This window comes from Oncorhynchus keta, chromosome 21 (genome assembly GCF_023373465.1).
Source record: "Oncorhynchus keta strain PuntledgeMale-10-30-2019 chromosome 21, Oket_V2, whole genome shotgun sequence".
NCBI lineage: Eukaryota > Metazoa > Chordata > Actinopteri > Salmoniformes > Salmonidae > Oncorhynchus > Oncorhynchus keta.
Genome location: NC_068441.1, coordinates 33,876,146 through 33,902,223, shown reverse-complemented (window position 1 = coordinate 33,902,223; position 26,078 = coordinate 33,876,146). Strand labels below are relative to the sequence as shown.

Here is a 26,078-nt window from a genome sequence, read left to right as displayed (position 1 = left end):
TTACATTTTGGGCAATAAGGCAAACTCCATCATTCATTGAATCAAATGGCTCATTCATCACAAAACCCACTGATATTGACAAGTTTAATGATTTTTTTCAGCAGCAAGATTAGAACATTTAGGCATGATATGCCAGCAACAAATGCTTATACTACACATCCAAGTATAACTGACCAAATTATGAAAGACAAGCATTGTAATTTTGATTTCCGTGAGTGTGGAAGAGGTGAAAAATATGATTGTTGTCTATCAACAATGATAACCCACCTGGTTCTAACAACTTGGATGGAAAATTACTGAGGGCAATAGCGGACAATATTGCCACTCTTATTTGCCATATCTTCAATCTAAGCCTACAAGAAAGTGTGTGCCCTCAGTCCTGGAGGGAAGCAAAACTCATTACGCAACCCAATAATAGTAAAGCCCCCTTTACTGTCTCAAATAGCCGACCAATCAGCCTGTTACCAACCCTTATTAAATTATTTAAAAAATTGTGTTTGACCAGATACAATGCTATTTTGCAGTAAACAAATTGACAAGAGACTTTCAGCACACTTCTAGGGAAGGACATTCAACATGCATGGCTGAGAGAAATTGATAATACAATTATTGTGGGGGCTGTCTTGTTAGACTTCAGTGCGGCTTTTGACATTATTGGTTATAGCCTGCTGCTGGAAAAACATATGTTTTATGGCTTTACACCTCCTGCTATATTGTGGATAAAGAGTTACCTGTCTAACAGAACACAGAGGGTGTTCTTTAATGGAAGCCTCTCCAACATAATCCAGGTAGAATCGTGAATTCCCCAGGGTAGCTGTCTAGGCCCCTTACTTTTATCAATCTTTTCTAATGACATGCCACTGGCTTTGGGTGAAGCCAGTGTGTCTATGTATAAGTATGACTATATACAGTATTTCTAAAACTAAAAGCATTGTATTTGGGACAAATCATTCACTAAACCCTAAACTTCAACTTAATCTTGTAATGAGTAATGTGGAAATTCAACAAGTTGAGGAGACTAAACTGCTTGGAGTCACCTGGATTGTAAACTGTCACTTCAAAACATGTTGATGGAACAGTAGCTAAGATTGGGAGAAGTCTGTCCATAATAAAACACTACTCTGCCTTCTTAACAACACTATCAATAAGGCAGGTCCCACAGGCCCTAGTTTTGTCACGCCTGGACTACTGTCCAGACAAGTGGTCAGGTGCCACAAAGAGGGACTTAAGAAAATTATAATTGGCTCAGAACAGGGCAGCACGATTAAATGTACATGGAGAGCTAACATTAATAATATGCATGTCAATCTCTCATGGCTCAAAGGAGAGGAGAGATTGACTTCATCACTACTTGTTTTTGTAAGAAGTATTGACATGCTGAATGCACAGAGCTGTCTGTTTAAACTACTAGCACACAGCTCGGACACCCATGCACACCCCACAAGACATGCCACCAAAGGTCTCTTCACAATCCCAAAGTCTAGAATAGACTATGGGAGGCACACAGTACTACGTGGAGCCATGGCTACATGGAACTCTATTCCTCATCAGGTAACTGATGCAAGCAGTAGAATCAAATTTAAAAACCAGATAAAAATACACCTTATGGAACAGCGGGGACTGTGAAGAGACATACACACAGGCACAAACACAAGCTTACACATACACATGATATGACACGCACTCTACACACAATCGAATCCCCGAGCTGACAAGGTAAAAATCTGTCGTTCTGCCCCTGGGCAAAGCAATAAGGCACGAGGGGGTGTGGTATATGGCCAATATACCACGGCTAAGCGCTGTTCGTAGGCACGACGCATTAGCCATATACCACAAACCACGAGGTGCCTTATTGCTCTTTTATTTTTTTAAACTGGTTAATAAGGTAATTAGAGCAGTAAAAATACATGTTTTGTCATACCTGTGGTATACGGTCTGATATACCACGGCTGTCAGCCAATCAGCATTCAGGGCTCGAACTGCCCAGTTTATAAAGACATTTATATATTTGGAATTTATTTAGCATTGTTGAGTATTCATATCTGATTGGCTTGAAGGGCATTCTAGAGCGTGCATTATTTCCCTATAATGCATGTTATATCAACATTGTAGAATTCAATGGCTATAGTTAATTCTTACATGTTTTATATTCAAGCTGCTTTTGAAAGCAAAAGTTGAATTGGAAACAGTATTGGCATTGTTGAATTCAATTTTTATAATAGCAACCTAGGACTGATGGTTTGGTTAGCTAACGTCTGTTTGTTTGGATACCAAGGCAACTACTGTAGCTATCTTGTAAACTTGGTAGCTACTTCAGTGGGTTTCGAACAACTTTCTACCGGCAAATGAACACATTTCTAGAGCAAATGAGTTAAATTATAGCCATGATATAAAGAGATAATCAACTCGGGGCTCTATGCATTCTCCGTTTGGGCGTTGTGGAACACCTTTAACGTCGTTCATTATTTCCCATAGAACGCATAGCCCCTTACGTACGTCGTGGCGAGTTTCTGTAGAGATGGCATATTCAGCAGCAATCATTGTACATGTTCCGGCTAATTTGCTTCATTGCCTGTTGCTGTGTCTGCTGCTGGGGTGTGGCTGAATACTATCACACACACACACGCACGCACACACACGCACACACACACACAAGAGATGCACCAGGGGCCCACACACAGGAAGAGTGACAGGAAATTATATATGTTACATATTCACACTGTGACCATAAGTTATCACTAACTTTAGTCTAGCTGGAGGAGCACATTCCCTCTGTACTAGAAATGCAAAGTACTTTGATAGGGAAGTTTAACATTACACAGTGTACTGCACTACGTTATTTAGAAAATGTTTAAGATTAATAAGTTTGTCATGACAAACAGTGTTACATGAACTTCTCTATAATGTCTACTACAATGGATCAGAGCTAGGCAGAGTTGATCAACATCAGTACCCTTATAGCCTATACCAGTGAACAAAACTTGTCGACAGGACATCAATTCAACTGCAAAACCGGTTGAGATTATGTATAACCGGGTAAGGTTCAGCAACAGCATGTAGGGAGAGTGGGGTAAGTTGAACCCTTTTTTACATTCTGCATCACTCCTTTAAGGGAAATATAGTATTCTTTCTAACATATATATTTACATATACACTGATATACAAAACATGACATACACTGACCAGGTGAATCCAGGTGAAAGCTATCATCCCTTATTGATGTCACTTGTTACTTCAAACAGTGTAGCTGAAGGAGAGGAAACAGGTTAAATAATGATTTTTAAGCCTTGAGACAATTGAGACATAGATTGTGTATAGTATGTGTGCCATTCAGAGGGTGAATAGGCAAGACAAAATATTTAAATGCCTTTGAACGGGGTATGGTAGTAGGTGCCAGGTCCACCGGTTAGTGTCAAGAACTGCATCGCTGCTGGGTTTTTCACTGTCAACAGTTTGTATGTATCAAGAATTGTCCACCACCCAAAGGACATCCAGCCAACTTGCAACAACTGTGGGAAGGATTGGAGTCAACATGGGCCAGCATCCCTGTGGAACACTTTTGACACCTTGTTGAGTCCATGCCTTGAGGAATAGAGGCTGTTCTGATGGCAAAAGGTTAGCTTGTCAAAAAAAGTGGTCTCTTAACCCAGGTATGGGTTAAGTTCATCTGCAGGACAGGGTAAGTTAAGTCGCATACACATTTCTGTACAGAATTAAATATTAGCACTACGGTCTTTAAAAAAAAAACATGTCTATCTTTATTTCCAGAACACAATTCAACACAATCCCAATCATGTTTTGTCTTTTTATGTTTTTAAGCATCTTTTAATACAGGCTTAACAAACGTAACATTTTTTTTTAACATAGGCCAAGCCCTGTTATTACTGTACCTCATATCCCAGAGATAATGCTTTACATTACGCCGTGAAAGAAAACACTTTAATATGCTCAACTTGCCATTGGCTCAACTTACCCCATAGCCATTGGCTCAACTTACCCCACCGCAAACATTTTTACTATATTAGCCCACCCAGCTACAAGGATGCACATTCATGCTAGGTTAAGAACCTCTTATTGAAGCCTACAAAGACCCCAACTGATGTATAGAACAATCTTAAAAGTATGTACTTTGGTTTAGATACAAGCATCATGAAACCTCTAACACAATAAATTAATTTAAGTTGCTTACCACTTTTCCCATGTGGTTTCATCCTTCACAGACTCCATGAAATGATGACTACTTCCTAAATATTTGGTCAAATTATTCAATTTGTGTATGGTTTTCTAGAAACAAGGGTGGCTCAATTGAATTTACCCCTTTTGCTCAACTTCACCCCACTCTCCCCTATGAGTGAGATGGTTGATTGAAAGCCCAGCCACACCTTCAACTAACAGCTACTATCTCCCATCGGTGAAGAGGTGGTGTCCAGCACCTAATGTGACTGATTACCTCAGCTTTCCTTCAGAATGTTCTCCGATGATCAATCATAGTTTGAAATTGAATGTTGATTCTGAAATAGAAATCACAAGAGAAAGTGGTGTATGTGTCAGACTACTTCCTTATATGCTTCCTTCGTGTAAATTGATTGTTTTTTGTTGATATCGTGTTGATCACTACTGTGCTTGCGTCCCAAATGGCACACTATTCCCTATAGGCCCTGGTCAAAAGTAGTGCACTATAAGGAATAGGATGCCATTTAGGACGCACACTCTATATCCTATACAGGGAGCCTGCTATCATCTTTCTTTTGCTCACAGTTGAGTCTATATTTAATGGTCATTAATTTATATCCTGAATGTCTATTTGTGAATATCAAGATAATATTCTCTCAATATATATTCCTATTAATTACAAATGCTTCACGGCTTTGTTTGACAAACCCATGTATCACTCTCTCTCTCCCTCTTTATCCCTCTCCTTATCTCTCTCTCCTTCTCCCTGTACCTCCAATCAAAATATACTTTCAACCCCTAACATACCAGATGTATAACCTCAATATGGTGAGAATTTATTTCAGCAACACTCTTGTCATACTGCCCACTACCCCTCCCCCCACCACCAATACCACCATCCTCTTTTTTTACCCACAATGTTTCCATGGCAACCTCAGTTAGCGAAGAAGAGAGCCCTTCCAAGTGTGAGAATATCTCTTTGTAAGGCACGGCAAGCTGATGATAGTTCTTGGGTAATATGGTTCATACTCCATGATGCTATACTGTAAATGTTTGATCCAGCTTTTTCATGACCGATTCGTCCTCGATTAGCTTCACTTTGAAGTAGGCTATGACCACTGTAAATATTCTGACCTTTTTTTTAAGAGCAGAGGCTTTCCAACTGCTATTGCTAAGAAATACTATCAATAAACCTGTGGAAAATGCATAGCCTGACGACTCAAACTAAATTATTCCACTGCTCTATGCTCGCTACATTCTTCAGTCTGAGATTGCCATCATTGAAGTCATTTGTGGTGACGAGGGGCGTTGTACAAAACAAAGTCATCAGCGATTGGATCGTCTATAACCAATCAGAGTGTCAAAGTCAATGACACGTTTTCAAACCGCCTCTTTACCGACGTGTGTTGTAGCTCTGGCCCAACCCATCGGTTTCTGGACCAATCAGATGGTCCCAATGTGTCCACATTCTGTGAAGCGTTGGGGAGGTACTCGGATCTAGACTCATTGCTTAGAAGAAACTAACGTCCGTGGGCGTGGCATAGAGTTTGGTCAGAGCAAGGAGTCTGGGTAGTCAGGAAAGACTTTAAGGGTGTGATATCTATCAAGACATTACACACATAGATGACCAATTGGACTTCCCAGAATTTGACTTTCTAACATATTTTAATGAAGGGCACAAACACATGGAAAGGTTAACATGCTCAGTGAGCATTATAAAGGACAGATTACAAATGTGCATCCCAAATAGCACCTTATTTCCTACATAGTCCACTATTTCTGACCAGTGCCCTATGGGCCCTGTTCAAAAGTAGCACACTATATAGAGAATATGGTGCCATTTAAGACACAGACAAGACTATAAGGCTAACAGGGACCTCATTAACCAGCGGTCCTCATTAACCAGCGGTCCTCATTAACCAGCGGTCCTCATTAACCAGCGGTCCAGACAGACAGACAGTGTGTGTGTGTGAGAGAGATGGATATAAAAATATATGAGGAATTAGTAAAAATGGGAGAATGAAGGTATTTAAATGTCTTAGAGCTAGAGGGCAGTATAATGGGGTGCTGTGAAATCCATGCAGAGTAGTACAATAATCCAGTGCTTCTTGTCTCCAACATGTATGTAATCACACACACACACACACACACACACACACACACACACACACACACACACACACACACACACACACACACACACACACACACACACACACACACACACACACGCTTGCCGAGGAAGGGTGACATACTCACTCATCTGTTGAGATGGCTGACAGTCTGGTTGTGTGGCCCAAGACAAGTTGCAGGGATGAAGTGCTGCTTGAGGAATCCGCCGAGAGCCACGACAGCCAGTAGCCAGTCTTTAAGATAGAGAGCTCTTATAGAAGGGCTGTAAAGCAACCTTTAAAGGTTGTTGAAAGATTGATGGGGAAATGAAGCCATCTATTCCCTTTACACCTTAAACTGGACTGGAGGTAGAGAGGAAAATCTGGATGTTCACACCCTCTTCCCATGAGAAGTAGGAGCAAATAGCATCTGTGATAGTTGGGAATAAATTATATTATTTTATTTTAAAGGGGGAAAAAATACTATTTGAATTACAAATGTGAATGAATTACTTTTATGACTGAAATACCACAATATTGATGCACTGTAACATGAATAATGATATATTGTTCCATCTTCTCTCCTCCACTCCTCCACAACGAATAACCAAGATGCCACGAGTGTCGAGAGAGGGCTCTAGAGCGATCCACCTCACCCAGCCCCAGCCCCTGTAAGAACCTCCTGTGTCCAACTCCTCTACCCACCACCCACTACACTGATCTCAGCTACCCGACCTGACCATGCCCACCTCCGGCCTCCTCTGTCCTGGGCTCTGGGCCAAGGCTGCCCCATGGTGGTCCCTCCACCTGCTCCTCTTTGACTTGCTCGTTCCAGAGGCCCTGCCCAGCCCTAACAACAGATTCCCTCCTTCCACCAAGAGGGAGATCACCATCGATGGGGACCTGGTGATCGGCGGTCTGTTCCCGGTGCATGAGAAGGGCGAGGTGGCGGAGGACTGTGGGAAGATCAACGAGCAGAGAGGGATCCAGAGACTAGAGGCGATGCTGTTAGCGCTGGATGAGATCAACGCCGATGAGCGGCTGCTGCCGGGACTCAGGCTGGGAGCCCACATCCTAGACACCTGCTCTAAGGACACCTACGCTCTGGAGCAAAGCCTGGAGTTCGTACGAGCCTCCCTCACCAAGGTGCATGAGCCGGGGTTCATCTGCCCAGACGGCTCCAACCCCATCCAGGATGACGTCCCTCTGGCCATATCTGGAGTCATCGGGGGCTCCTACAGCGACGTGTCTATCCAGGTACGTTTCTCATAGGAATCTATTCATTAGCTGGTTATGACTGTGTCCAGTTATTTCTATACAGTCTATGGTCTATGGTCCACACAGGTACTTTTACACACTTTTACACCTTGTCGACTCACATCTCACCCATAGCAGTCTAAGGTGTCCCCATTGTGTCATTTTTTTGTGATTCATACTATGAATGAATCCCCATACAATGTGATTTTTGACTATGCCTAAATGACACATTACAAACAGTTGACCGTGAGGTAGGCTACCCGTACCCACCAGCAGATAGGACGACTAAGTTTCCTTCAGGTTCTTTCAGTCATCACAGATTCCAAAACGAGCCTTGGACAATGCAGATATGCAGTCTTTTTACATGTTAGCCACACAGAATTATTCCTTTGCACATTAGGTGTTGAATTCTTTTTTTCTGTGCCTATGCCAGCATACAGATGGATCTTCATTTGAGGTTTAGAAAGGCTTCGAAAGTTTGTAATTTCCACTTTAAAATGTCAGACTTGATTTGCCCTAACACAAAATGTATCAACCCCTACAAAAAATGGCCATGAATTATAATCCACATCAATTAACTGGCCAAAATGAAGATCCTACATCTGTATATCTGCTGGTAGAGACGTGTGGCTTACAGGATGTTGATGCTGACATTTATCAGTATTCAGGTTTCACCAGCGGCAGAGAGAAAATGGAGCTGAAACAGAAAGATTGAATGGAGCTCTGAGCTCTTGCTGACAAATCAAAGCTCTAACTAATTGGTTCCAGCTGAGATGTTGTCATGTTCCTCTCCATTAGTCAGTACTCCACATACTGCTTTTGTTTGTGTGTGTGCGTGCCTGTGTGTGTTTATGTTTGAGTGGGTTGCTGTGTCTATACATGTTGTACACTATGTCTTTGAGATGATGTCGCGTTGAATAGGAAGTTTTAATATAAAAAATATATTCAAAAAAACTTTAAAAGAGAAGAAGAAGACAGTTACCAGAAGTGGATGGCATCCTATCCCCAGCTAGCTGCCTACCTCCGCTGAGCCGTAGGACCTTTCCTCTAGCTCCAGCTTTAACTGTTTTGTTTGGCTCTGGTCTGGGCTGGAATAATTATCAGTCTGGGGGGCTTGCAGTAGCTGCCTACCTCCGCTGAGCCGTAAGACCTTTCCTCTAGCTCCAGCTTTAACCGTTTTGTTTGGCTCTGGTCGGGCTGGAATAATTATCAGTCTGGGAGGCTTGCAGTAGCTGCCTGCAGTAGGTGTTTAAAGCTCTCCTCCGCCACGGCATTCATTCACAGGGACCTCCATCACATTGTCAGCGCGATAACTTCCATCCGCAACGCGGGGAACGTTGACCTTTCTCCACACCTATGAAGAGGAGCCTGCGGCGACATGGAGTCAGAGACGTAGCTACTTAATTAATGCCTGTTCTCCACTCCCAGGGTTTAGGCTACTGTAATTACCCATGATGCACCAGGCGTAAAGGAGAGGAGGCCAGCGTGAATAATTGTATAATTCAGAGACGGGCGTTACACTGGGAGGGACGTTGTTAGTTATTGATTATGTCAACGATGGGGCTGATAGAGAGGTGTGTGTGTGTGTGTTTACAGTGTGCATGCGTGTGTGTGTGTATGTGTTTGTGTGAATGTTTGTGCATGTGGGCATGTGTGTATTGCTTATGATGAAGTGATCCCACAGACAGAAGTGTCATCATGGAGTGTTGCAGCATGTCTGCTACAGAATCCATCAGCACCATGCCAGTCAAAACATGTACGGATCAGATCACAATATGATCACACTTATGAGCTGTGACTTCATGGGGAGGCTTTTGTAAAGTGCCACGGCTTGGTGAAACATAGTTTGCTTCCCAAATGTCACCCTTTTCCTGATGTAGTGCACTACTTTTGTCCAGGGCCTATAGGGCTCTAGTCAGAAGTAGTGCACTACATAGGGGAAAGGGTGCCATTTGGGAGGCAGACGTAGTCTTCACTGGACGTTATAACAAATCCCTTGATAGATGACTCTCTGTCAGATGTGATGAGGCAGAGCAGTAGGTTCTATTTGCTGAATGAATGATAAAGCTTCTGCTCATGACGTCATTAAGTTATCCGGAAAAGGATCATTCACTATGACATCCTCCAGCGACTGCATTCTTTTATTTTATTCTGTATTCTATTTCTAACTTTTAAGATCTAATTCATGCTTGTGTTCAGTGTCCACATAAAGTGCATTCCGGTCTATACCTCTCAGTGTGGTACTTTAAACAGAACAGAAACACCAGACTACACAGCAGGGACTGCATTATACACTCCAGTCTAGTCAATTGAGGCAGCAGTGAACACAAAGCCTCCCTACTGAGCGAGTAGAGATTTAAGGATCCCCGGCCCCTTTTGTGGTCAGTGACAGTCAGTGACAGGAGAGCTGAAAGGAAGTGGATACTTCACCGTGTGTGAGAAAGGGTGACGAGAGGGACACTTTACTAGACAGTCACACATAAAGGTTTTGGAAAAAACTGAGCTTTTGAGTATTTCCGTATGGATTAGAATTAGAATAGATGCTTACAGTACTGTCATAATGTAATTGGGGTTCAATGTTCTGTTGGCAGTGGCCCTATACTTCCAGGTTCCTTTTATTGCCTCACTCCTTTTTGAGTAGTGATGACTGAGGAACCTGTGGTGGGTTTTGTCAGAAGGAAGGCGGCTGCTTATATACTCAGTCCCACTGTGTCTCAGAGGCAGAGATGTTTGTATATGTGTTTATGTTACTCAGTAAGTCCCACTGTGCCACAGAATCAGAGGCAGGGATGTTTGTATATATGTTTATGCTTACCCAGTCTGTCCCACTGTGCCACAGAATCAGAGGCAAAGTATAGTGTGTGAGATGGACACCACCAGGGCCAGTGGGGGTTAGTGATGGCACCGAAGGGGAAGGCTGCAGTCTTATCGGCTCTTAACCAACCATGCTATTTTGTTTGTTTTTTCACGTTGTTCGTATCTTGTTTTGTACATAATGTTACTGCTACCTTCTCTTATGACCGAAAAGAGCTTCTGGACATTAGAACTACGATTGCTCACCTCAAACTGAACGAAGAGTTCTTCTTCAATGAGTCGGACGGGGGGGATATAATAAAGACACCCGACCAGGCCCAGGTCCCCGTCATTCTCTGGAGAAGGAAACAAGAGATTTCGCGGAATGAGATCAGGGTGCCTTGTGAGGATCAGGCGACGAGTGGCTAATGGCCCTTGCCTTCCGTCCTGCTAGCTAATGTTCAATCGCTGGAAAATAAATGGAACGAACTGAAAGCACGTTTATCCTACCAATGGGACATTAAAAACTGTAATATCTTATGTTTCACCGAGTCGTGGCGGAACGACGACATTAAGAACATACACTCTATTGGCAGGACAGAACAGCAGCCTCTGGTAAGACACGGGGTGGGGGCCTATGGATTTTTGTAAACAACAGCTGGTGCGCGATATCTAAGGAAGTCTCGAGGTTTTGCTTGACTGAGGTAGAGTATCTCATGATAAGCTGCAGACCACACTATCTACCTAGAGAGTTTTCATCTGTAGTTTTCATAGCTGTCTACCAATGCTGGCACTAAAACCGCACTCATTGAGCTGTATACTGCCATAAGCAAACAGGAAAACGCTCATTCAGAGGTGGCGCTCCTACTGGCCAGGGACTTTAATGCAGGGAAACTTAAATCAGTTTTACCTCATTTCTATCAGCATGTTAAATGTGCAACCAGAGGGAAAAACATTCTAGACCACCTTTACTCCACACACAGAGACACGTTCAAAGCTCTCCCTCGCCCTCCATTTGGCAAATCTGACCATAATTCTATCCTCCTGATTCCGGCTTCAAGCAGGAAGCACCAGTGACTTGGTCTATAAAAAACTGGTCAGATGAAGCAGTTGCTACCACAAACTGGAATATATTCCGGGATTTTTCAGATGGCATTGTGGAGTACACCATATCGCATCGGGGCGGCAGCGTAGCCTAGTGGTTAGAGCGTTGGACTAGTAACCGGAAGGTTGCGAGTTCAAACCCCCGAGCTGACAAGGTACAAATCTGTCGTTCTGCCCCTGAACAGGCAGTTATCCCACTGTTCCCAGGCCGTCATTGAAAATAAGAATATGTTCTTAACTGACTTGCCTGGTTAAATAAAGGTAAAATAAAATAAAAATTAAAAAGTCACTGGCTTTATCAATAAGTGCATCGAGGATGTAGTCCCCACAGTGACTGTGCGTACATACCCCAATGGAAGCCATGAATTACAAGCAGCATTCGCTCTGAGCTAAAGGGTAGAGCTGCTGCTTTCTATGAGTGGGACTCTAACCCGGAAGCTTGTAAGAAATGCAACTATGTCCTCAGACGAACCATCAAACAGGCAAAGCGGCAATACAGGATTGAGATCGAATCGTACTATACCGGTTCTGACGCTTGTCGGATGTGGCAGGGCCTGCAAACTGCCTATGCCCAAGAACACTAAGGTAACCTGCCAAAATGACAACCAACCCGTAGCACTCATTTCTGTAGCCATGAAATGCTTTGAAAGGCTGGTCCTGACCCACATCAACACCATTATCCCAGAAACCATAGACCCACTCCAATTTGCATACCGCACCAACAGATCCACAGATGATGCACTCCACACTACCCTTTCACACTTGGACAAAAGTAACACCTATGTGAGAATGCTATTAATTGACTACAGCTTAGCGTTCAACACCATAGTGCCCTCAAAGTTCATCACTAAGCTAAGGACCCTGGGACTAAACACCTCCCTCTGCAACTGGATCCTGGACATCCTGAAGGGCCGCCCCTAGGTGGTAAGGGTAGGTAACAAACATCCGTCCACGCTAATCCTCAACACAGGGGCCCCTCAGGGGTGCATGCTCAGTCCCCTCCTGTACTCCCTGCTCACTCATGACTGCACGGCCAGGCACGACTCCAACACCATCATTAAGTTGGCTGATGAAACAACAGTGGTAGGACTGATCACTGACAGCGATGAGACCGTGTGGTGCAAGGAGAACAACCTCTCCCTCAACCTGATCAAGACAAAATAGATGATTGTGAACTACAGGAAAAGGAGAACCGAGCACTCCCCCATTCTCATCGACAGGGCTATAGTGAAGCAGGTTGAGAGCTTCAAGTTCCTTGGCGTCCACATCACCAACAAACTAACATGGTCCAAGCCCACCAAGACAGTTGTGAAGTGGGCACGACAAAAGTGGGCACGACAAAACCTAAAAGATTTGGCCTGGGTCCTCAGATCCTCAAAAGGTTTTAAAACTGCACCATCGAGAGCATCCCTGGTTGCATCCCTGCGTGGTATGGCAACTGCTCGGCCTCCGACTGCAAGGCACTACAGATGTACCCAGTACATTACTGGGGCCAAGCTTCCTGCCATCCTTGACCTCTATAACAGGCGGTGTCAGAGGAAGGCCCAAATAATTGCCAAAGACTCCAGCCACCCTAGTGATAGATTGTTCTCTCTGCTACCGCGGTACCAGAGTGCCAAGTCTAGGTCCAAGAGGCTCCTAAATAGCTTCTACCCTCAAGCTATAAGACTCCTGAAGAGCTAATCAAATGGCTACCCCCCGGAACGCTGCAACTCTGTTATTATCTATGCATAGTCACTTTAATAACTATATTACCTCAATTACCTCGACACTGGTGCCCCCACATATTGACTCTGTACCGGTACTCCCTGTATAGCCCTGCTATTGTTATTTGCTGCTGCTCTTTAATCATTTGTTATTCCTATCTCTTACTTTTTTGTAGGTATTTTCTTAAAACTGCATTGTTGGTTAAGTAAGTAAGCATTTCACTGTAAGGTCTACCTACACCTGTTGTATTCGGCGTATGTGACAAATAAAATTTGATTTGTTTTTTATTTTATTTTATTTGAAATGACACCCCTGGAGAGCTCTGCCCATAGAGTTACAATATAACACTCATTTAGAATGTTATTCAATTCTGTGATTCTGCCTGCATCCTTCAGAGGAATAGCTTTGCTTTTCCCATCTGTGGGGTGCAACAGGGCCACATAGAAACACAGAATCTTGGCACAGACCTGTCCACCTGACTAGGGATGGGGGGTCGATGCAGCGATGCTGCCTCAGCCTGGATGCCTGTCACTGGTGCCAACTGCTGCCTGAGAGGGGGTTGTGTGATGTGCTGGCCTTCTGTTTGTGCTATTACCCAGTCATGCACTGCCCAGATTAAAAGCATTTTGCATCCCAAATGGAACTCCCTATTCCCTTTATAGTGAGCTAATTTTGACCATAGCCTTATTAAAAGTAGTGCACTATATAGGGAAAAGGGTTCCATTTGGGATGTATCCATAGGCTATAACAGGACACTCAGACAGAGAGGACATGGCATAGCATCATTCCGTATAGATTAGCTGGTTTTTCTCACACTGATGTGAAAAGGTTGTATGGCCATCTGGATGAGAATTGGGGTGAAGCATCACTGATGACAGGAGCCCCGTTCATACCTGGTTCTAACATGCGTCAGTTGTCCAGATCTTGTCCACATTCTGATTGTGCCCACATTTGTCGACAGGTGTAGAGAAGTAAAATATTAATTGTGAACTGATTGTGATTAGATCTTCCTGACCACCTCTGGAGGTACAATACCGGTCAAAAGTTTTAGAACACTTACTCATTCATGGATTCTTCTTTACTGTGAAGACATCAAACTATGAAATAACACATATGGAATCATGTCGTAACCAAAAAAGTGTTACACAATTCAAAATATATTTTATATTTGATATTCTTCAAATAGCCACTCTTTGCCTTGAAAACAGCTTTGCACACTCTTGGCATTCTCTTCATCAGCTTCATGAGGTAGTCACCTGAAATGCATTTAAATTATTATGTGTGCCTTGTTAAAAGTTAATTTGTGGAATTTCTTTACTTCTTCATGCGTTTGTGTCAATCAGTTGTGTTGTGACAAGGTGGGGGGATATACAGAAGACCAAGTCCATATTATGGCAAGAACAGCTCAAATAAGCAAAGAGAAACGACAGTCCATCATTACTTGAAGGCATGAAGGTCAGTCAATCCGGAAAGTTTCAAGAAATGTCTGGATTCTTCAAGCGCAGTCACAAAAACCATCAACCACTATGATGAAACTGGCTCTCATGAGGTCCGCCAATGGGAAGGGAAAATCCAGAGTTATCTCTGTTGCAGAGGACAAGTTCAATAGAGTTACCAATCTCAGAAATTACAGCTCATCAACAGTTCAGAGAAGACTGTTTGTATCAGAACTTCATGGTCGAATTGCTGCAAAGAAACCACTACTCAAATAAAATCAAATGTATTTATATTGGCCTTTGTACATCAGCTGATATCTCAAAGTGCTGTACAGAAACCCAGCCTAAAACCCAAAACAGCAAGCAATGCAGGTGTAGAAGCACGGTGGCTAGGAAAAACTCACTAGAAAGGCAAAAACCTAGGAAGAAACCTAGGGAGGAACCAGGCTATGAGGGGTGGCCAGTCCTCTTCTGGCTGTGCCGGGTGGAGATTATAACAGAACATGGCCAAGATGTTCAAATGTTCATAAATGACCAGCATGGTCAAATAATAATAATCACAAATTTGTCGAGGATCCAGCAAGTCAGCAAGTTGGCAATTCATAGCCGATCATTCAGAGTTTCTCTACCACTGCTGGTGTCTCTAGAGAGTTGAAAACAGCAGGTCTGGACAGGTAGCACGTCCGGTGAACAGGTCAGGATTCCATAGCCGCAGGCAGAACAGTTGAAACTGGAGCGGCCTGGTGAACTGGGGACAGTAAGGAGTCATCATGCCAGGTAGTCCCGAGGCATGATCCTAGGGCTCACGTCCTCCAAGAGAGAGAAAGAAGAGAGAAAGAGAGAATTAGAGAGAGCATACTTAAATTCCCACAGGACACCGGATAAGACAGGATAAGGTTGAAACCGAGTCTGCGTCTCTCACATGGGTAGGCAGACCATTCCATAAAAATGGATCTCTATAGGAGAAAGCCCTGCCTCCAGCTGTTTGCTTAGAAATTCTAGGGACAATTAGGAGGCCTGTGTCTTGTGACCGTAGCGTACGTGTAGGTATGTACGGCAGGACCAAATCAGAGAGATAGGTAGGAGCAAGCCCATGTAATGCTTTGTAGGTTAGCAGTAAAACCTTGAAATCAGCCCTTGCCTTAACAGGATGCCAATGTAGGGAGGCTAGCACTGGAGTAATATGATCAAATTTTTTGGTTTTAGTCAGGATTCTAGCAGCCGTATTTGGCAATTTAGTGCTATATCCGGGTAGCCGGAAAGTAGAGCATTGCAGTAGTCTAACCTAGAAGTAACAAAAGCATGGATTCATTTTTCTGCGTCATTTTTAGACAGAAAGTTTCAGATTTTTGCAATGTTACGTAGATGGAAAAAAGCTGTCCTTGAAACAGTCTTGATATGTTCGTCAAAAGAGAGATCAGAGTAATGCCGAGGTCCTTCACAGTTTTATTTGAGACGACTGTACAACCATTAAGATTAATTGTCAAATTCAACAGAAGATCTCTTTGTTTCTTGGGACCGAGAACAAGCATCTCTGTTTTGTACGAGTTTAAAATTAGAAAGTTTGCAGCCATTCACTTCCTTATGTCTGAAACACAGGCTCCTAGTGAGGGCAATTTACAGCTGTGTGTCATCCGCATAGCAGTGAAAGTTAACAATATGTTTTCGAATGACATCCCCAAAAGGTAAAATATATAGTGAAAACAATAGTGGTCCTAAAACGGAACCTTGAGGAACACCGAAATGTACAGTTGATTTGTCAGAGGACAAACCATTCACAGAGACAAACTGATATCTTTCCGACAGATAAGATCTAAACCAGGCCAGAACTTGTCCGTGTAGACCAATTTGGGTTTCCATTCTCTCCAAAAGAATGTGGTGATCGATGGTGTCTAGGAGCACGAGGACAGATGCAGAGCCTCGGTCTGATGCCATTAAAAGGTAATTTACCACCTTCACAAATGCAGTCTCAGTGCTATGATGGGGTCTAAAACCAGACTGAAGCATTTTGTATACATTGTTTGTCTTCAGGAAGGCAGTGAGTTGCTGCGCAACAGCTTTTTTGAACATTTTTGAGAGGAATGGAAGATTCGATATAGGCCGATAGTTTAAAAAATATTTTCTGGGTCAAGGTTTGGCTTTTTCAAGAGAGGTTTTATTACTGCCATTTTTAGTAGTTTGGTACTACTAAAGGACACTAATAAGAATAAGAGACTTTCTTGGGGCAAGAAACATGAGTAATGGACATTAGACCCATGGAAATGTGCCCTTTGGTCTGGAATCCAAATTGGAGGTTTTTGGTTCCAACCACCGTGTCTTTGTGTGTGGCGGTGTGGGTGAATGGATGATCTCTGCATTGCAATTGTATTTCCCACCAGGAAGCATGGAGGAGGAGGTGTGGATGTGCTTTGCTGATGACACTTTCTGTGATTTATTTATAATTCAAGGCACACTGAACCAGCATGGCTACCACTGCATTCTGCAGCAATACGCCTTCCCATCTGGTTTGGGCATGGTGGGACTATCATTTGTGTATGCCAGCAGCATACCACCCTGTATACCACTGCTGGCTTACTTCTGAAGCTAAGCAGCATTGGTCCTGGTCAGTCCCTGGATGGGAGACTAGATACTACTGGACATGGTGTTGGAGGGCCAGTAGGAGGCACTCTTTCCTCAGGTCTAAAAATATCCCAATTCCCCAGGGCAGTGATTGGGGACACTGCCCTGTGTAGGGTGCCGTCTTTCGTATGGGACGTTAAACAGGTGTCCTGACTCTCTGAGGTCATTAAAGATCCCATGGCACTTCTTGTAAGAGTAGGGGTGTTAACCCTGGTGTCCTGGCTAAATTCCCAATCTGGCCCTCAAACCATCACGATCACCTAATAATCCCCAGTTTACGATTGGCCCATTCACCCCCCTCCTCTCCCCTGTAACTATTCCCCAGGTTGTTGCTTTAAATGAGAACGTATTCTCAGTCAACTTACCTGGTAAAATAACAGATCAATTAAAAAACAGGACAATGACCCAACACTTCTACAGGCTGTGTAAGGGCTATTTGACCAAGAAGGAGAGTGATGGAGTGCTGTATCAGATGACCTGGCCTCTACAATCCCCTGACCTCAACCAAATTGATATGGTTTGGGATGAGTCGGACCGCAAAGTGAAGGAAAAGCAGCCAACAAGTGCTCAGCATATGTGAGTACTCAACCAGGTGAAATTGAGAGAATGCCAAGAGTTTGCAATGCTGTCATCAAGGCAAAGGGTGGCTTATTTGAAGAATCTCAAATTTAAAATATATTTTGATTTGTTTAACACTTTTTTGGTTACTACATGATTCCATATGTGTTATTTCATAGTTTGATATCTTCACTTTTATTACACAATGTAGAAAATAGTGAAAATACAGAAAAACCCTTTCGACTGGAAGTGTAGTCAAAGAAGCATCTTTTACGAATATCCTTGAAGTGTAAACAAATCCTGACAGCAAAAGCTTATGAATCTTTCTGTGACGGTTCTCCCGCCCTCTAAAAAGAAATCACACCGGCCAGTTGAGCTAGTAATTGTGGGTTATGATACCTCTACAATTGTTCCAGAATTAAGATCATGGTGTTGGAATCTAAGTGCCTACTGACATTGTGGTCGGATGCCACAGTTAAATCAAAATTAGATAACTCATATAGAAGTATGAGAGAAAAAAGGGTTCTACTGTTCTCACGTGCCAGTGCAAAATCTAATATTTGAAAACATCGTACAGAAAGGCCAAGGACTGTTTTTATAAAATTTTTATTTAACCTTTATTTAACCAGGTAGGCTAGTTGAGAACAAGTTCTCATATACAACTGCGACCTGGCCAAGATAAAGCAAAGCAGTTCGATACATACAACAACACAGAGTTACACATGGAATAAACAAACATACAGAAGAAAAAAGTCTATATACAGTGTGTGCAAATGAGGTAGGATACGGGAGGTAAGGCAATAAATAGGCCATGGTGGCGAAGTAATTACAATACAGCAATTAAACACTGGAATGGTAGATGTGCAGAAGATGAATGTGCAAGTAGAGATAGTGGGGTGCAAAGGAGCAAGATAAATAAATACATACAGTATGGGGATGAGGTAGTTGGATGGGCTATTTACAGATGGGCTATGTACAGGTGCAGTGATTTGTGAGCTGCTCTGACAGCTGGTGCTGAGCTAGTGAGGGAGATATGAGTCTCCAGCTCCAGTGATTTTTGCAGTTCGTTCCAGTCATTGGCAGCAGAGAACTGGAAGGAAAGGCGGGGGGTGACCAGTGAAATATACCTGCTGGAGTGCGTACTACGAATGGGTGCTGCTATGGTGACCAGTGAGCTGAGATAAGGCTGGGCTTTACCCAGCAGAGACTTGTAGATGACCTGGAGCCAGTGGGTTTGGCGGTGAGTATGAAGCGAGGGCCAGCCAACGAGAGTGTACAGGTCGCAGTGGTGGGTAGTATATGGGGCTTTGGTGACAAAACAGATGGCACTGTGATAGACTGCATCCAATTTGTTGAGTAGAGAGTTGGAGGCTATTTTGTAAATGACATTGCCAAAGTCGAGAATCGGTAGGATGGTCTCTAATAGCAGGAGTGTGAACTGGAGAACCCAATGTCCATTTTATTCAGAGCTGGACGTGGCATTATATGACCATCCCACCGTTCATTCTGGACAGCGCTGGATAATGGTGATATTGATCTGCTGAATAATTTTTCAACTTTTGGGGGAATTACATTTACATTTACATTTAAGTCATTTAGCAGACGCTCTTATCCAGAGCGACTTACAAATTGGTGCATACACCTTATGACATCCAGTGGAACAGCCACTTTACAATAGTGCATCTAAATCTTTTTAGGGGGGGATGTGAAGAATAGTCTTAATTCAGTTGCTATATCAGATATGAAATGAATAGGCTACAGTGGTATTATAATACAGTGGCTTGTCTATGGAAATGTTATAAAAGTCTAGATCTGGCTAGATCTAAAGGTACATGGGGAAATTCGGCCTACATTATACCTTGCCCTACACTTGTGATGCACTGCTCTCTCCTGCTGTGATTCCATCATAGTCCGCTTTCTGTACCGCTAGTATGTCAGTTTATCAACCCTCGATGAGTGAAAGAGCCTCCGTTACTGACTTATCACTGATCAATGATTTGGAGGAAACCAAACACGGTCGTTCTCCCAGCATGTTATTCTTTTGTTGCTTTGGTAAAACTGTTTCGGCTTATAGGCCTACTGAATAATAATCTGACCTCTGGAATCTAATGCAATCTTTTTTAGAGTGTATGATATTCTATTCTATTATATTCTGTGAATCTTTTAGCATTTTCCAGATAAATCGCTAGCAATGAAGTGCAGAAGATGTCCGAACTGATGCATAACTTTAAAGCATGAGCGAGGCCACTTCCACGATTGCAAATCATTCGTAGTAAAACAAAGAGCTGACCTTTTCCCAACATGTTCAGTACATATAACTTCCAGCGCCGACAGAGATGGCCGCTTCGCGTTCCTAGGAAACTATGCAGTTTTTTTTATTTTTTATGTGTTATCTCTTACATTAGTACCCCAGATCAGCTTAGGTTTCATTACATACAGTCGAGAAGAACTACTGAATATAAGATCAGCGTCAACTCACCATCAGTATGACCAAGAATATGTTTTTCGCGACGCGGATCCTGTGTTCTGCCTTTCAAACAGGACAGCGGAATGGATCCCATGCTGCGACCCCAAAAAATTACTCCGAAAAAGAGGGAAACGAGGCGGTCTCCTGGTCAGACTCCGGAGACGGGCACACCGTGCACCACTCCCTAGCATTCTTCTTGCCAATGTCCAGTCTCTTGACAACAAGGTTGATGAAATCCGAGCAAGGGTAGCATTCCAGAGGGACATCAGAGACTGTAACGTTCTTTGCTTCACGGAAACATGGCTCACTGGAGAGACGCTATCCGATGCGGTGCAGCCAACGGGTTTCTCCACGCATCGCGCCGACAGAAACAGACATCTTTCTGGTAAGAAGAGGGGCGGGGGCGTATGCCTTATGGCTAACGAGACATGGTGTGATGTAAGAAACATACAGGAACTCAAATCCTTCTGTTCACCTGATTTAGAATTCCTCACAATCAAATGTAGACCGCATTACCTACCAAGAGAATTCTCTTCGATTATAATCACAGCCGTATATATCCCCCCCCAAGCAGACACATCGATAGCTCTGAACGAACTTTATTTAACTCTTTGCAAACTGGAAACCATTTATCCGGAGGCTGCATTCATTGTTGCTGGGGATTTTAACAAGGCTAATCTGAAAACAAGACTCCCTAAATTTTATCAGCATATCGATTGCGCAACCAGGGGTGGAAAAACCTTGGATCATTGTTACTCTAACTTCCGCGACGCATATAAGGCCCTGCCCCGCCCCCCTTTTGGAAAAGCTGACCACGACTCCATTTTGTTGATCCCTGCCTACAGACAGAAACGAAAACAAGAGGCTCCCACGCTGAGGTCTGTCCAAAGCTGGTCCGACCAAGCTGACTCCACACTCCAAGACTGCTTCCATCACGTGGACTGGGATATGTTTCGTATTGCGTCAGTTAACAATATTGACGAATACGCTGATTCGGTGTGCGAGTTCATTAGAACGTGCGTTGAAGAGGTCGTTCCCATAGCAACGATTAAAACATTCCCTAACCAGAAACCGTGGATTGATGGCAGCATTCGCGTGAAACTGAAAGCGCGAACCACTGCTTTTAATCAGGGCAAGGTGTCTGGTAACATGACCGAATACAAACAGTGCAGCTATTCCCTCCGCAAGGCTATCAAACAAGCTAAGCGTCAGTACAGAGACAAAGTAGAATCTCAATTCAACGGCTCAGACACAATAGGCATGTGGCAGGGTCTACAGTCAATCACGGACTACAGGAAGAAATCACGCCCCGTCACGGACCAGGATGTCTTGCTCCCAGGCAGACTAAATAACTTTTTTGCCCGCTTCGAGGACAATACAGTGCCACTGACACGGCCTGCAACGGAAACGTGCGGTCTCTCCTTCACTGCAGCCGAGGTGAGTAAGACATTTAAACGTGCTAACCCTCGCAAGGCTGCAGGCCCAGACGGCATCCCCAGCCGCGCCCTCAGAGCATGCGCAGACCAGCTGGCTGGTGTGTTTACGGACATATTCAATCAATCCCTATACCAGTCTGCTGTTCCCACATGCTTCAAGAGGGCCACCATTGTTCCTGTTCCCAAGAAAGCTAAGGTAACTGAGCTAAACGACTACCACCCCGTAGCACTCACTTCCGTCATCATGAAGTGCTTTGAGAGACTAGTCAAGGACCATATCACCTCCACCCTACCTGACACCCTAGACCCACTCCAATTTGCTTACCGCCCAAATAGGTCCACAGAACGACAACGACGAGACGGCCTACAGGGAGGAGGTGAGGGCCCTCAGAGTGTGGTGTCAGGAAAATAACCTCACACTCAACGTCAACAAAACTAAGGAGATGATTGTGGACTTCAGGAAACAGCAGAGGGAACACCTCCCTATCCACATCGATGGAACAGTAGTGGAGAGGGTAGCAAGTTTTAAGTTCCTCGGCATACACATCACAGACAAACTGAATTGGTCCACTCACACAGACAGCATCGTGAAGAAGGCGCAGCAGCGCCTCTTCAACCTCAGGAGGCTGAAGAAATTTGGCTTGTCACCAAAAGCACTCACAAACTTCTACAGATGCACAATCGAGAGCATCCTGGCGGGCTGTATCACCGCCTGGTACGGCAACTGCTCCGCCCTCAACCGTAAGGCTCTCCAGAGGGTAGTGAGGTCTGCACAACGCATCACCGGGGGCAAACTACCTGCCCTCCAGGACACCTACACCACCCGATGTTACAGGAAGGCCATAAAGATCATCAAGGACAACAACCACCCGAGCCACTGCCTGTTCACCCCGCTATCATCCAGAAGGCGAGGTCAGTACAGGTGCATCAAAGCTGGGACCGAGAGACTGAAAAACAGCTTCTATCTCAAGGCCATCAGACTGTTAAACAGCCACCACTAACATTGAGTGGCTGCTGCCAACACACTGTCATTGACACTGACCCAACTCCAGCCACTTTAATAATGGGAATTGATGGGAAATGATGTAAATATATCACTAGCCACTTTAAACAATGCTACCTTATATAATGTTACATACCCTACATTATTCATCTCATATGCATACGTATATACTGTACTCTATATCATCGACTGCATCCTTATGTAATACATGTATCACTAGCCACTTTAACTATGCCACTTTGTTTACATACCCATCTCATATGTATATACTGTACTCGACACCATCTACTGTATCTTGCCTATGCTGCTCTGTACCATCACTCATTCATATATCCTTATGTACATATTCTTTATCCCCTTACACTGTGTATAAGACAGTAGTTTTGGAATTGTTAGTTTGATTACTTGTTGGTTATTACTGCATTGTCGGAACTAGAAGCACAAGCATTTCGCTACACTCGCATTAACATCTGCTAACCATGTGTATGTGACAAATAACATTGGATTTGATTTGATTTGATTTGATATGATTATCTGCCACTGGAGAAGGCAGGTCTTTCTCAAACAGCATTGTTGTGGAAGTTAGCGTTGCGTTAAAATAGAGGTGGAGACAACTTCACAAAATAGGTTACTTTCAATACAAGGTGACAATAGTATAAAGTCAACGTATGTTAACGTCCATGTGTAAAGATCAACCCTGTACAGAGACCTTTTTGGATAAATGCGTTGAACCATTCGGAGATGGTACTTAACCGGTTTCTATTTCTGCTGTGTGCATTCATGCTGTGCATTAATTGTAATTGTACACATCCAGATACTCAGCTCGTTTGTGTGTCGACTTTTTGAGTGATGGGAAAGTTTCACAGAATATTTATATGTACGGCTGTGAACAGGTTGAGGTTATCGGGACAGTATTACACCAAGTCTTAAAACATTGGATAACAAAAGCTTGGCTGTAATTATGAGAGTATACAACTATCGACTATAAAACTGTGTAATTTTCTGTCAATTTATATAGCTTGTGTCATAGGGGTAGGTCCAAGGCAGGTTGGATTAATTTGTAATGCGAACACAGTGTGCAGATAAGAGACACATTTTATTACCATTTCTAAAACTTTTTGGGGGATCCTGGATGCTAATGCTTCCAAGCCATGCTGTGTTGGCTGTCACAGACGCACCTATTGTCACGTCCGTTGTCGGAATGAGACCAAGGCGCAGCGTGGTATGCGTACATTCTCTTGGCTCTGGTGCGGGGATCATCGCTGGAAGCTCCGAACCGTGGGCCGTCGCTGGAGGCACCGGATCATGGATCGTCACCAGAGGCTCCGGACTGAGAACCCCTGCTGAAGGCTCTTTCCTGCAGATCGTCGCTGGAGGCTCTGGACCACCGACCGTCGCTGGAGGCTTCGTCGCTAGAGGCACCGGACCGTGGATCATCGCCGGAGGCTCTGAACTGGGAACACCCGCTGGAGGCTCTGGACTGCAGCTCGTCGCTGAAGACCCTTGACTACGGACAGTCGCTGAGGGCTCCGGACCGCGGACCGTCGCTGGGGGCTCCGGACCGGGGACCGTCGCTGGGGGCTCCGGACTGGGGACCGTCGCTGGGGGCTCCGGACTGGGGACCGTCGCTGGAGGCTCCGGACTGGGGACCGTCGCTGGAGGCTCCGGACTGGGGACCGTCGCTGGAGGCACCTGACTGTAGACCATCTGCGGACCGTCGCTGGGGGCTCCGGACTGCGGACCGTTGCTGGGGGGTCCGGACTGGGGACCGTCGCTGGGGGGTCCGGACTGGGGACCGTCGCTGGGGGCTCCGGACTGGGGACCGTCGCTGGGGGCTCCGGACTGGGGACCGTCGCTGGGGGCTCCGGACTGGGGACCGTCGCTGGGGGCTCCGGACTGGGGACCGTCGCTGGGGGCTCCGGACTGGGGACCGTCGCTGGGGGCTCCGGACTGGGGACCGTCGCTGGGGGCTCCGGACTGGGGACCGTCGCTGGGGGCTCCGGACTGGGGACCGTCGCTGGGGGCTCCGGACTGGGGACCGTCGCTGGGGGCTCCGGACTGGGGACCGTCGCTGGGAGCTCCGGACTGGGGACCATCTCAGGAGGTTCCGGACTGTAGACCGTCTCAGGAGATTCCGGATTGTAGACCGTCTCAGGAGGTTCCGGACTGTAGACCGTCTCAGGAGGTTCCGGACTGTAGACCGTCTCAGGAGGTTCCGGACTGTAGACCGTCTCAGGAGGTTTCGGACTGTGAAACGTTGTTGGAAGTTCCGGACTGGGAAACGTCGTTGGAGGGTCCAGACTGGGAAACGTCGTTGGAGGGTCCAGACTGGGAAACGTCGTTGGAGGTTCCAGACTGGGAAATGTCACCGGAAGCTCTGGACTGGGAACTGTCGCCGGAAGCTCTGGACTGTGGAGGCTCACTGGAGGCCTGATGCGTGGGACCGGTACAGGTGGCACCGGGCTGATGACACGCACCTCAGGGCGAGTGCGGGGAAGAGGCACAGGACGTACTGGACTGGGGAGGCCCACTGGAGACCTGATGCGTGGGACCGGTACAGGTGGCACCGGGCTGATGACATGCACATCAGGGCGAGTATGGAGAGGAGGCACAGGACGTACTGGACTGTGGAGGCGCACTGGAGGTCTAGAGCGCAGAGCTGGCACAACCCTTCCCGACTGGATGCTCACTCCAGCCCGGCAAGTGCAGGAAGCTAGCACAGGACGCACTGGGCTGTGAAGGCGCACTGGAGACCTGATGCGTGGGACTGGTACAGGTGGCACCGGGCTGATGACATGCACCTCAGCACGCCCGCTCTACAGAGGTCTCTCAACGCCAGCATCTCTCTCCGGAATCTTGCGTTGAGCTCCTCACTCGACTCTCTGACTGGCTCTGGTTCATTCCTCGGCTCCGCCGACTGCTCCATGTGCCTCCTCCCCAAACAATATTGGGGTTTCTGTGGCCTTCCTCCTCGACGTTGTTGCTGTCCTCTCATGCTCCTAGGCGACTCCCGCCAAGGAAGGCGATCCTGTCCTGCCAGGATTTGCTCCCAAGTCCAGGATCCCTTCCCATCCAGGATCTCTTCCCAAGTCCAGGATACTCCCTCCTCTTGGGCACGCTGCTTGGTCCTTTGTTGGTGGGATCTTCTGTCACGTCCGTCATTGGAATGAGACCAAGGCGCAGCATGGTATGCTTACATTCTCTTTTAATGAATGAACACCGAACACCAACAAAATGAACAAACGAAACATGACGCTATACAAAATAATGCTGACAGGCAACTACACATAGTCAAGATCCCACCAACACAAATGAGGAAAGGCTACCTAAATATGATCCCCAATCAGAGACAACTTTAAACAGCTGCCTCTGATTGGGAACCATATCAGGCCACCATAGAAATACAAAAAACGC

At 45.1% G+C, this 26,078-nt stretch overlaps 1 protein-coding gene across 3 annotated transcripts in view; it reads left to right on the top strand.

Moving 5' to 3' along the window:
• The window catches only part of LOC118373806 (metabotropic glutamate receptor 2-like), an 81,293-nt gene that overhangs the window by 7,224 nt on the left and 47,991 nt on the right, over positions 1 to 26,078 (top strand). For 2 of the 3 annotated variants that reach the window (XM_052473739.1, XM_052473740.1), the window contains exon 2: positions 6,897 to 7,541. In XM_052473739.1, coding sequence (XP_052329699.1) covers positions 7,026 to 7,541 — 516 coding nt within the window. In that variant the 5' untranslated portion in view covers positions 6,897 to 7,025. Of the gene's footprint in view, positions 1 to 2,780; positions 3,071 to 6,896; positions 7,542 to 26,078 lie in introns of those variants that run through there. The other variant, XM_052473741.1, reaches the window with a different exon arrangement.